The sequence below is a fragment of the Chelon labrosus genome (genome assembly GCF_963514085.1).
Source record: "Chelon labrosus genome assembly, chromosome: 22".
NCBI classification, from domain to species: Eukaryota; Metazoa; Chordata; class Actinopteri; order Mugiliformes; family Mugilidae; genus Chelon; species Chelon labrosus.
Window position 1 is genome coordinate 8,900,600 of NC_140355.1, and position 13,167 is coordinate 8,913,766.

At 41.6% G+C, this 13,167-nt stretch overlaps 1 protein-coding gene across 1 annotated transcript in view; it reads right to left on the reverse strand.

Annotated features, from left to right (window-relative positions):
* The window catches only part of ank1b (ankyrin 1, erythrocytic b), a gene marked incomplete at its 5' end in the record, with an annotated part of 70,270 nt that extends 63,520 nt beyond the window's left edge, over positions 1 to 6,750 (reverse strand). Inside the window, one exon of the mRNA XM_084571637.1 lies at positions 6,625 to 6,750. Coding sequence (XP_084427763.1) covers positions 6,625 to 6,750 — 126 coding nt within the window. The remainder of the gene's footprint in view (positions 1 to 6,624) is intronic.
* Positions 6,751 to 13,167: the final 6,417 nt, after the last annotated feature.

Genomic DNA, 13,167 nt, shown 5'->3' on the forward strand with positions numbered 1-13,167 from the left:
GATTACGATATCTAAAACAACTGAACTTATTTACCCGTGCCATGAAGCCACACTGCAAATATTTGACCTATCAGACTCAAACTATTTGACCAACCACATGAAGCCCCAGCAAGCCATCAGCTTCTCTCAGCTTGTGCCAATCATAGGCAGTATAAAGATGGATGGTGGAATTGCTCCTAAAAAAGTGAAGGCAACGCAAGTAGAGCTCCCCCTGGTGACTGGCTGCAGTATAGGTCATAAGCTCCACCTCCTCCATGTTTGTGGACAGGACACGGCCGAACTAAAACACTAAAATAGATGTTGAATAATTTTGACGCTATAGAAACAAGATGTGACAGAATGGCGACCAAATTAAAAAAATAATCCAACATTTCTTTGTAACTGGTGGAGGCAGAGCAGAGCACAGCATTAATTAAGAAACACGAGTCTGAAGGAAGTGTACCGTGCAGACTCTGGCTCCAAACTCACAACATGGCCCTGCCCGAATTCCCAGGAAAATAGCATCAGTTTGGCCAATGCAAAGAAGAGGGGACACGTTGTCCATATTTATTCAGTCTATGGTCCCACGTTAGCCGGCATGATGCTTGAAGAGAGGGAAATGTGTGCAGGCTTCGGTATTTATTTATTCATCACAAGTCAATAGTGAATAGACCGTCCTCTTATCATGGAGCGCCAACATACAAGCTCTTGCACTTGTATCTGAACAACTACACACATACTGTATGCTTTCATGTGTTGTCACGTGTTATCTTCTGGGCTTCATGTATCTTTAAATTGTCTGACCTGAAGTGAATCAATTCACAAAAGCAGTTCACGATGGTCAGAGGAGTAATAGCTCAGGCGAAAACGGATGATGCAGTGTGTGAACAGGCCTTTAAAATTGGAAGAGAGTCTTGTCACTGTGCACTGCAAATGGCATGAATTACCTAAATGACCAATTAATAAGCTAAAAACAGTGACTAATTTACCCCTGTCTAAAGTTCAACTATTTATGGAGATGATACAACTGTTAATTACCAAAGTTAGGCATGTACTAAAAAGTACTTCTGGTGTCTTTATCCCATGTGTTGTTTTGTAAGATGAAAAAAGTGGGCAAAGAGGCAAAGAAAGGGACGAGAGAGACAGAAGAGAGTTTTGGCTAATTAGTGTTGAGTATCCATAAGGTTACATAAAAGTGGAATGAGATACCCCGAAGGCCCTGTATTACACACACGCACACACAAACTGTATGTGCACACACACGCACACAGGCAGCTCCTGTGACATGAGCACGCATGCATACAGACAAAGAGGACACGCTATCCATTAACAAATCTCTGGATCCATTGTATTAAGTGCAAGCCTGGAGGAAACAGGGAAATGCAAGGGGGGCAAGGAGTCTTATGCTGGGACACTATTATAAAAGGGTTTCACGTCCCAGATCAGTTTATCTCATTGGTTACATTAGTTACAGGGAAAATGGCCAACACGAGTGCACTTTCATGGGCTTCCTAAGATACATTACACCACGTTGAGCATTTATTCAACTGTTGTCATAGCCATGTGGCTGAATATACTATTTGAAGACGAAAATAATTGGTACGTAATGCACTCCAGCTGAAAATAGATTTAAACTAATTTAAGTCACATTCTTATGTTTGTTGCTGCGATTCATTGGAGCAAATCTGCACTAGTGTTTTTTTGAATGTCATCCTTTAATGAATTTGGAGTAGTTCCCAGCAGATTGCACCTGGGTTCTACCTTGCTACCTGGTACTTGGACCTATCTGGGTGTATTTTCATAGAAAGTTGTTACAAACACAATCCTTTCCATGCTGAACTTTATAACTTCACTGGTGTACTTTCCATCACGGCACGCTTGCAGCACTACTCTTCTATTCCACAGTAGTAGGTCTACAGGTTGAGTACTCCACTGCATGGGCAAATGAACAAGAGAAAATTATGAAAGATTTCTTTTCTGCATTCGCACATGGGAGTCTATGGGAGCACAGCATAGTGACTCAGCGCTAAGACACCTGCAGACTCACTGATTATCATGAGCAAAGAGCCGTGCATGACATGCTCAGGAAGCAACTCCTCATTTTTAGTTTAGCCTGCTCTGACAGTCACTACTGAGAAAGGTTGCTGGTGACGGGTCATACCCGCTGTCACTCATTAAAGGTCCCTGGTGGAGTTTTTGACTGGTACTGTACAGCAATACACTGTCCTACCAGTGGTGTCAAACACCATTCCACTGATCTACAGGTGGCAGCAACGTGCCAACATATGCAGCAATGTGCTAAAAAGAGAGAGAATAAGAAAGTAGTAAATAAATAAAAATAAATAGTATGAGCTATGTTGTTAGTATTTTCAAAATACTAACAACATAGCTTTGCACATAAGGCTGTAAATGCACTTGAAATGTTCAGTAGAGGTCAAAGATATACACAGTGCATTTTGAATTACACTGAATGTAAAACAAGCTTACAAGAACATTTTACGGTGCACATTACAGTATGCCCACATGTATTCATGAACATATTCTGGCACATTCTTATGTACATTTTCAGTTTTTGAGATTCAGACATTAAAGAAGTAAACAACAGAGTTGAAGCAGATTACAGAGGTCTGTTCCAAAACCTACTCTGCAGCTGTATGGCGTGCACTGAAGCCAGCAGAACTACTTTCTCTGCAGATTCCCTAACTGCATTACTGTCCAGTCTGTCCAGAGCCGTGACAGGATCAGAGTTGGCACGGTGCTGGATAACCTTTGTGCGAGGGGAGGAGTGGGGAAGAGAGATCCCATGGTGCCGACTTTGATTCACGTCTAGTGTGGCCAATTAACGTCCCCGGATCATTAAGACCTGCCTGTGCCTTCTCCTCCCCTCTCTGTCTCTCTTTGACTTGCTTCCTCACTCATTCTGGGAGCATAGCAACTATCTACCGGAGGAAGAAAGACAGATTCAGACAGAGATGAAGGGTGAAGTGGCACGGAAGATGATCGAGGTGAAGGTGAGCTAGAAAGGCCAATCAGGAGCAGCGAAGCAGAGAAGGGTTTTTGCTGTAAACTTTTCCTTATCGCGGCATGAAATGGGCTTTAGGCTTGTAAAATCCAGCAGCCTACGATATTGTACACTGTCCAATAAAACAAAGCGAGTTTTCTTGAAGATGTTTCACCTCGTCGACCAGTCGTTCTAAATGACTGGTAGAGAGTTCAGGTTTTTATTAGGAACATTGATGGATGGAGTATCTGGACCGTAGCGTGAATTTCAAGTGTGCAGCACGCACAAGTGTTCCTACTAATAACATAAATGAAAGAAACCCAGCATGATGGATCTTTCAATTGTTTTTGTGTTGAGTAAGAACACCTCCGGCATGCATACCAATGTTTGACTACACTGACCTGCATATGATATTCATTCATTCATTCATTCATTCATCTTCTATAACCACTTATTCCTGTTAAGGGTCGCGGGGTCTGCTGGAGCCTATCCCAGCTGTCATCGGGCGAGATGCGGGGTACACCCTGGACAGGTCGCCAGCCTATCGCAGGGCTAACACAGGGAGACAGACAACCATTCACACTCACATGCACACCTACGGCCAATTTAGAATCACCAATTAACCTAATGAGCATGTCTTTGGACGGTGGGAGGAAGCCGGAGTACCCAGAGAGAACCCACGCAGGCACAGGGAGAACATGCAAACTCCGAACCCGGGACCGTCTCGCTGTGAGGCATCAGTGCTAACCACCTCGCCACTGTGCCGCCCGCATATGATATTTACTCCTGAAATTATGTATTAATAATTGAAGGTTGTCTTATACTCAGGGACCACACAATTATGAACACTAGATGTCAACTACGTTTTCCATTTATAGCACGTATCTGAGAGTGTTCATTAGCCCAGTTTAACCTGGAGGAGTTGCTCAAGGCTCATGTGTTTCACTACCGCAGAAGAGATGACAACTGAACAGTTTTATAATGAGGCTCGTTCTATGTTCAGACCAATACGGTGTGTAGCTTTTCAATGTCTGACCTACATACCATTAGACTTTGCCAAAGTAACCAATTTATATCACTGAAACAATATGACTACCAGCTGCTGCTGCTGCTGCTGCTGCTATTGTTCACGTCCGTTTGACTATCAAAGGCCACACCTGTGGACATCTCCAAGGAAACAATGACCGCCTACATTAGCATGGTGACTTGAGAGACCTATTGCTCACTGCTAGAGCTCAGAGACAGCAGAGAAAACACTTTCACAATAATGCACCTTTCACACTGTGCAAAAATAGAAATTCATTTGATATATCGCCCAGGCCTGGATGAGTATTCGTGCTTGACTATATTTTTCATATTTTCCTAGTAAGGCTGAAACTGCTAAACTCATTTAAAGCAAACTAAAGTAAAAGTTTGTAAATCTAATATGGTCATCAGGCAGTGTTGCTCACCCTGATCTTGCACATCATGTCTTAATATACGCAGAGACTTCAAGAGAGGTACACACAAATGGATATGTACCTAAATGCCTTAGTTTTGGTCTCATAAGGTGTCTCCATTAAAGTGCCCACTGTCTGGCTAAGACACATATAAATGTCTCTGTCAGTTTCCAGCTAAGCGTATTCAGCGTTCACACATGTGTCAACAATTTTCAAAACCCTACTACTACTAATAATAAAAAGGGAGCCTTATTTAGTCATTCATTCATTCATTCATCTTCTGTAACCGCTTATTCCTGTTAAGGGGCGCAGGGTCTGCTGGAGCCTATCCCAGCTGACATCGGGCGAGAGGCGGGGTACACCCTGGACAGGTCGCCAGCCTATCGCAGGGCGGGAGCCTTATTTAAGCTACCAAAATGAAAGCCTGTGTCAATGCGGTTATACCCTGACTGTCAGTATATAACCACTGTCGTATGAGGACGTCATTGATGATTTTACAAGTAAAAAAGCCAGGAAGCAGACATTTTGAGGACAATACACTGTGACTGTTACTGTAAATAAACTGTTATTATTACTTTGATTAAATATATTAGGTGCTATGCTGAGTGTTAAGTGTGAGACTGCGATGTTAAATAAGCATTATTTTTAGTGTTGTTTTGTTTTGTTTGCACTTTAAAGTAGATGTTGGTTTGTTGTATTTTCTTAAACATTTTTATAAACACTCAAAATCTGTTTATATTATTGTTTTTTATCAGTTTAACTTGCCTGAGTGGCTCAACTTGAGATGTTTAAATTTAACTGTAGCCTGTTTTGCTCATGAAGTGTAATAGATTGTGGCATCTTAGTGGACCATCTAAGGGTTATGAATCTCTTAATCGTAATTTGACAAACTAGAGGCCCCCAAACAGCATCTTGCTTAGGGCCCCCACGAAGCTAGAAATGGCCCTGCCATCATAACCTGCCCTGCCAGGGCCTGAACCGATCATTTCATGTTACGTCAAATGTAATCCAATAACTAATTATGTAATCTTCACATAATTACTATCCACATGACGTAATCTTCAAGTCAGTTTGTAACATTCGACTGTTTTAAGCTCCTATTGCTTTAAATGATGTGACATGTACACACACACTGTTGCCTCCAACGTTACAGAGATGTTGCAAGAGGAACAGACGATGCAAACGATTGAGAGCTGGCATTCTGCTGAACACTAAGCCTCTGAGCACGGAGTAATGTAAATTCAAAACAGGGATAAAAATCATTATATTCAATGAACACCTTTAACCACAGAATGTCTATTTACATAAATCATTTCAGCGCTGCCAAGCATGAGTACGAGGCGTCACAACCCCAATAAAATCTGCACCTAATGGCAGAAACAGAGAGGGAGAGTGCAGGAGAGAAGTGAAGAGGTGAACGAGAGCTCTCACGCCTGCAGACCTCCGTGTCTAGTTTTTGAGAACACATTTTCTAAACCAAAAATATCACCAGCAAGTCACTGCAATAGATTGCTCCTTTGAACCATACACGTACAACAAGAAGATACACAGATGCATTAAAAGCTGCATCTATTATTAGCGTGTACCTCCATTTTCCCCCTCCATTTTATACCTTCCCCAATGAAAAAAAACTGTAATATGGGGGAGACACCAAATCTAAGAGGACAGATTCTCAGGAGAGAGTAGAGCATTCAAAGCATGTTAACGGTGATGGGATTACGTGCAGAGGAATACATGTACGTGCAGTACAATGAACTTGCATTTCATTAATATGAATAAGCTGCACCCATGTAAGGCAGAAATCCCCCAAAACGCGTGTCATGAAAAAAACAAAAAGACATCTCCTGTTATTTAACCAACAGCATACACTCGTCACACCTCCAGTGACATTAACACTCATCCTGAGCCTCCTTTTCCTTCGCCCAAAGCTCACGGAGCAGACACAACCTGTACCAGAGCATCTGTGCTCGACTGATTAGCCTCCACACACTCCGCACACGCACCAGCTGAGGCCGTGAGACCAACTGTGTTATTATACAAGTGTAATTGCATCGTAACCGATCAAGCACGATGGGTGCAGTGAGAGAGAGAGAGAGAGAGAGAGAGAGGGACTGTTAGAGAGACAGAGAAAGGCAGGTAGAGGGGGCAAAGATGGATGTAAGAATAGCCGTCACCTCCCCTGTCTCTTGAGACAGCCAGGCTTACCTTGCGCCTGCGGTCCCTGGATCGATTTCTCTTTTTGATCTTTTCCTCCTCCTTCTCCCGCTGCTCCTGGGCGGCGGCCTCTGCGAGGTCCTTGGTCTTGCGGAGCTGCTTAGCGGCTTGCGCCATGGTGCCGCTGTTACTGCTGCTGCTGCCCCAGTCGCCGTCGTCCCAGCCCTCCTACCAGTCGTCCCTGTTTTCTCTTCCTGTGCCCCTCTGTCCCCCGAGCACCGTCACTCACTACCTCCTCTCTGGTGGCCGCCACGACATGTGTGCAGAAGGCGGGCGGTGCGCACGTCTGTGTCCTTATATTTGTACGTGGACAATGTTGATGCTCCAGCAGCCACAAGACAGCCTCCAGCAGCCACAGAGAAAGATGCTACAGCTAGTGGTGCTGATGTTGCTGCCTGTGTCGCGGCTGCTACTCTTCCAGTCAGCCAGTACTGCACTGAATTGCCTCCCCTCCCCCTTCTTTATTTCCTACCTTGCTCCCTTCTCTCCTCCCTCTCCCTCTGCTTGCACAGACCAGTCACGCAGTTCTGTGTTCAGCACAGTGGGGATCCTGCTGCAGAGCTCCCTCTTATCTGTCAAATGTCCTCCTCTCCCGGCTGCTCTGCATCCGTCCCCAGGTTTCTTCTGTTGAATGCTTTTCTTTCACAATAGCTGTTGTTGCAGCTTGCATAAGTGAGGCACAAAAGGTGAGGGAGCCAAAGCTGCGGAACGCTTCCCGATTATTTCTTCTCACGTCTCCCCTCTCTCTGACCACGGCTTTTCCATGGCACCTCCCTCCTGGAAGCAGTTGTAGAGAAGGAACAGAAGTGAGACAAATGTAAGCTTGTGGAATAAAAATGGATTTCTAATACACGGAATCAGATTTATTTTTACAGAGCCTTTCATATCATTTGGTGGCTACATTTAGCCGACGTTAAAGTGGAAGCATATATATTAACATCCACGCCAGCCCACTTCTCTCATGTTTAAGAGTCAAAAGCAGAAACATCAACGACACGAATGCTTCATAAAAACTGCATGTCCTCTCCCTCCCCTTTCATTCCACCACTTTTCCTTTTCCATCACATCGGGAGGACATGCATGGATGTCTGAAGCAACAATTCAGTAGCAGATGAGTAGACAACAGCTTTAACGTCTCTATGTTTTCATGTATGGAAAACTGTAAAAACCCGTAACTGCCAATTCCAATTATTCTCTAAAATTGTTTGGATTTCTTTACTGTGAAACCACAAAAGAGCTAGTAACTAAATTAAATAGTATTCAACAACTTACTAGACATTTATCAGGAAATCTTTCAGTGTGAGCAACTTCCAAAATGGGACTGTCAGATGAAGTATGCTATGATTATGAAAATACTGTGTGATCAGTTTGTCGTCTACTTGACATTTATCTATCTTATCTTATAGCCCATGTACCATACCTTCATTCATTTTCATTCCAGTCATGTCATGTACTTGCTTTTGTTGCCCACTGTTCATTACCAGAGGGAGGATTTAGTGACATCAAACTCTCTCTCTCTCTGTCTGATTTATTCCCTCCTCCACCTCTGCAACTTCGTCCCTCTGCAGAGTGCTATAGCAATGTTAAGTGTAGCATAGCTTTCAACAAAGAGACCACGTGACAAGACTGTGAATGCATACATCTGAAAATTCTTGACATTTCTGCTTTGCTAATGTAAGCCCACACTGTGTCTGTGCACCTCTATATAATTTGCGGGTTAATTTTTTCACTGTGCTTGTGTTTGAGTGAGAGCTTTGCGTTTCCTCGTACCTGATGTTTACTGATCTACTACGCTAGATGTCATAAACAAAATACACCCCACAGCTTTCCCTGCTGTAGCTGTCAATGTAACTAATTATTCCAAATTGCACATAAAAATAACCCTCCATGATATGAATGTACCCACAGAAGGATATGTGCATTCGAAAGAATAAATAGGTAAAGGGTTCCTGGGAACAGGATTGATGCTCTCATAGCGGTTCATTTGGTGATTTATCAAATGGTCTTTGGCAGGCACAAATATTTTAGATGACCACTCATCTCGACACTAAAGTGACTAAACCATAATGGGGCCATTAGTCAAGTGTAGGGTCATCTTTGTGCCGCTTCATTAATTCACCTCTTGCAGGGAGAGGTCATGTACCCTGGCCTTTCAGCATCATCTTGTTATAATGAAAATATGAGAGTCAAGAAGTGTATTATTGTTAAAGAGAATGTGCCACCTTCATGTGTGAACTATGTTGATATGTTTTTGCTTATGGTATTTTACTGTTAACATCAGCATTAAAACCAAGTTTTAGCATCGGCTTCATAACAAGACTAGGAGTTAGCTGTAAATATTTTTTAATGCAGTTTGACTGTATGACTGTACCTGACAAATCATAAATACCTGACAAAACGAGGGCAAAATATAAAACGACTCATGTTAGGGTTAGCTAGTTAGCATTGCTAGCAGGAGTATGTAATTAGCTAGCTTGCGCTGCTAACAATGTATTGGCATTGCTGCTAATTCAGAAATATTCCTCCTTACTGCTCTTCGTTGATAGCTCACACTTCAATATGGTGGTAGTTAACTAACTTTCACTTTGCCAGTAGTTTATTAGTAAGCCAACTAGCAGTGCAGGCTAATTGTTAGCTACCTAATGTTAATGTTTTGACTTAGCTGGCTAAAATTAAGCTAATGTTTAGCTACTATCAACAGTTCCTCTTGTATTTTGGTGGCTGTATTTATTATTTTCTGTTATTTTAATCCCACGGAATAAATAAAGCATCTATCTATCTATCTATCTATTTGATTGATGCCACAGTAACCATAGTCACTGTCACTGCAATGATAGATTTAATTGATGCCACAGTAACCATGGTTACTGTGGCATCAATCAAATAATAGCCAAACAATATGCTAATTTATCATTTTCAATGTTTACCATAATCTGCCAGTAAACTCACCGAGGTATTGTAATGATCACACATTGTTGTTTTGGGTGCGTTAACAGAAGCAAAATCTCTAGCTGTAACACGTACTGGTGTTAAACCTAAAAAAATTAACTGTTACCAACATTTCATGATGTGTTTCATTTTAAAGCTGTGCCAATTAACCACACAGTCAATGTCTTATATGTACTGCGATTAAATTATTCTTATATAGCAGACTAAACTAAGACAACATATGTAACAACTCAACAACAACAAAAAAGATAGATAGATGTTAGCATGCGCGTCTAATTAGCTAGCTTGGTGGGTAATGCTGCCACTGCTGCTAACTTTTGAGGTAAATCCCCTTTAGTGCTGTTCGTTGGTCTGGTGCTAGCTAACTAGCTAACTGGTTTGCCAGTATTCCGCTAGCTAGCCAGCTAGCATATCAAGCTAATTACTAGTCAACTAGCGTTAACGTTTATCTGGCTAACTTTAGGCTACAAGTTTGTAGCCTAGGGCTAGCTTAGGAAGAGATTTTGCTTCTGTTATTTTCTTATAACCAAATCGCAAGACAAGTGCATGCACGAGTTTTAGTTTTTGACAGGCTAACGTTGATGCAAATTAAAATTTTGCAAGGCTTACCATAATCCGTCAGTATTTACTGAGGTATTATTATAATGACAGTACCTCGGGTCACACAATGGCTCCGCTGCTGTCTCCAGTAAAGGCGGATCCTTGCACATAATGAGGTGGTAAAGTAAAGTAATAATAAATAATTATTAAAATCTATTGAATCTAAATAATTAAATAAATAATATGCTCTACTTTTAATGAGTCTGGGCTAGATTGTTTTACTATGTAGAGCTTGTGTTGTATTTGCTATATCACTAGCAATCTGCTCTCAATAAAGACTTCCCAGACATTATAAACAACTGAAATGAGGAGCAGAAGACACTGGGATCTATCACTGATGAAAACGATAACATTAGCTGTTGGGTCCATTAGGTCTACGGCCAGACTGCGGTGTGCTAAATATAGACAACTATGAAGCTGCAAATAGTTTGGGTTACCTGGTGAGGCTGTCATCTGTGGGTATGCATGTTTAAAGCTGCTGTGCAGCGAAATGACAAAGACACCCAGGTCACAGTAAACTACTTAAACCGGTCTGATGAAGACCTGGGACATCAGCTGAAATTTAGGAATGATCTTTCAGTCTTTTCAGCCGACCTTACAATTATTTTAGTGGAAGCTTCATGCAAAATGCCGGCGCACATGAAACAAACACATGAACAGGAAGAGCTGTCAAAAGGATATTTTTAGCTTTTAAAGCTGTCTGCTGCGTAAGCCATTCTAATATCTTTGGACAGCATGTTTCATATTTCATGGGCAAAATAAGGGCACGCATCCAATTTACTCCTCAGTGCTTCAGGGAACATTTAGCTTGCTGTGTAGAGGACTCCAGAAGATGCTGAATGGCCAGGATTCAACAATTTAACACATTATCTGCAAAGAATGAACAAGAACCCCAAACTAACCTAGTCCTGCTTCTAAAGTGATGTATGGATATTTTTTTAGTCGCAGCAGTGACATTTATCAGTTACTATATTGTGCAGCATGAAAGTTGCATATTGATTGCTAGAATGACACGCTCTACATCCCTGAGTGGTTTGTTGTGGATGGTGATTCATGAGTTTACAGTGTTGAGATTTACAAGCACACCAATGCTATTTTAAAATCCCCAAGATACGCCAACATGCTCAGCCATCTCACGTTCACTGTGTTGTTGCACCATCAGGTGGTAACTGCTAGTTACTGCTACCAAATGCTTTAAAATATCTTCCATGAGGTTGTTGGGTTCAGAAGTAGTGCTCGGGCCAATACTTAAGTTAATCTGACAATGTTTTCCCTGAAAAATGCATCTTGCAATACAATCCACTGCTTTTGTTTAAGCGTGAATTCATGCAATAATGTTAGAAATAAGGAATGTATGCATGCATAATCGATAGAGTTCATGGCTTATGGATTTTTTGGTGGATTTACCTAAATTAAAAAATGTTGAATGTGTCTAAACATGTTGTTTTTGATAATGAAACGTATTTATTGCCGTCGATATTCTTCTTTTACTCTGGACTTTATCATTATTTCTATTGTTGCAGCACATACTGTATATTACTGTAATAAATGTTGTGGCTGTGTTTGTTTAATGCCCCTGAAATGCCCTACTGTTTACGCAGTGCCTTTCCAGTTGTGTCACATGCCATCTGGCCTAACTCCACAGCATACTGTGTATCCTCTGGTCTTTTTGCCCTTGACGATGACTTGCACTTCCCTCAGCAAAAAAGAAAAAAACATTCTGGGACTCAGCCAGTGCTGCTGCTGCGTCCAATGCAAAGTCTACGGCCATCTCCGGAATAAGGAGAGGCAGCATGTGCCGTAACAAAGGACGTGTCTTTCGCTTCACCTTGATGTAATTATTGCGTACATCTTGTTCCCGGAATAGACACCATCAATTACGCGTTTCATCAGATGAAATTCATTAGGTGCTCTCACTAGAGTGGTTTAATTATACGATCTCATAACAATTTAGAGGTGGGATTTATTATTTGGGAATTATGTGGGAGAAATTTGCTGCATGATGCAAAGAGTTCAACTACACTTTTAACTCCAATGCAGACTTAGTAAACCCATGACGTTATAGAGACATCCAGTGCTTCAAATTCTAACTTGTCCTGTGTTCATATTTTACAAGTGAACATCTGTCTGCTTTATTGTTGAATTGCTGGTTGCATTACTGTTAAAGCCATCAACTACCACTGTTACTGCTGGCAATTAGATGCTGTGACTCACTTACACCGTTTAAACTCTAGGTGTCAGCAAAGTTTCAGCAGAGGAACTGCAGTGCACTGGAGTAAAAAAAAAAGGAATTTATAGGAAGGCACTGTGAAAGAGCAGCCAAAAAAATGCCAAATATAACCAAAGATTACCAAAATAAGATAATAGTCTGTATAATGTGAAAATCTTATGGTATGTCACTCACTTAAAATCCCAATGAAGCAGTGCAGACGTAATGTGATATTTCTGTAACTTGTTTAGCAGCCAATAAGTACGGCAATAGACCTTAATATAACCACTTATAGAACTGCATTGCTGACTCTAATAAGTGAAGCTCAGCAAGATATAAATAGCATGTTACTATATTTTATAAGGGCACCAATGCAGTGCATCAAAAAAAAAAAAAAAAAAAAAAAAAAAAAGGATTTTAGTTAGCTCAGCAGTTCAGCTACTGCACCATGGGACAATGGGATAGTGTGTTTTGTATTTTGTTCATGGTTAATCATAAAGGACAGGACCATATAGGACCATATAGGAGCCAGAAGACTTTTTTTGTTGTTGTTAATTACGTGCCCTATTCTACTGAATATTCAGCTGGGGGCTGGGACAGGAAGTAGTGGGGAAAGAGGGGGACGACACGAAGCAAAGGGCACAGGGTGCAGGCTAGAATTGGACCCCTGTCGTGGCACTTAGGGCTACAGGCTTTGTTGATGGGTGACCAACCAGGTGAGCTACAGGGGTGTTCAACCCCGAGCAGTCTTTGTGAAACATCTGCTTTATACAGTT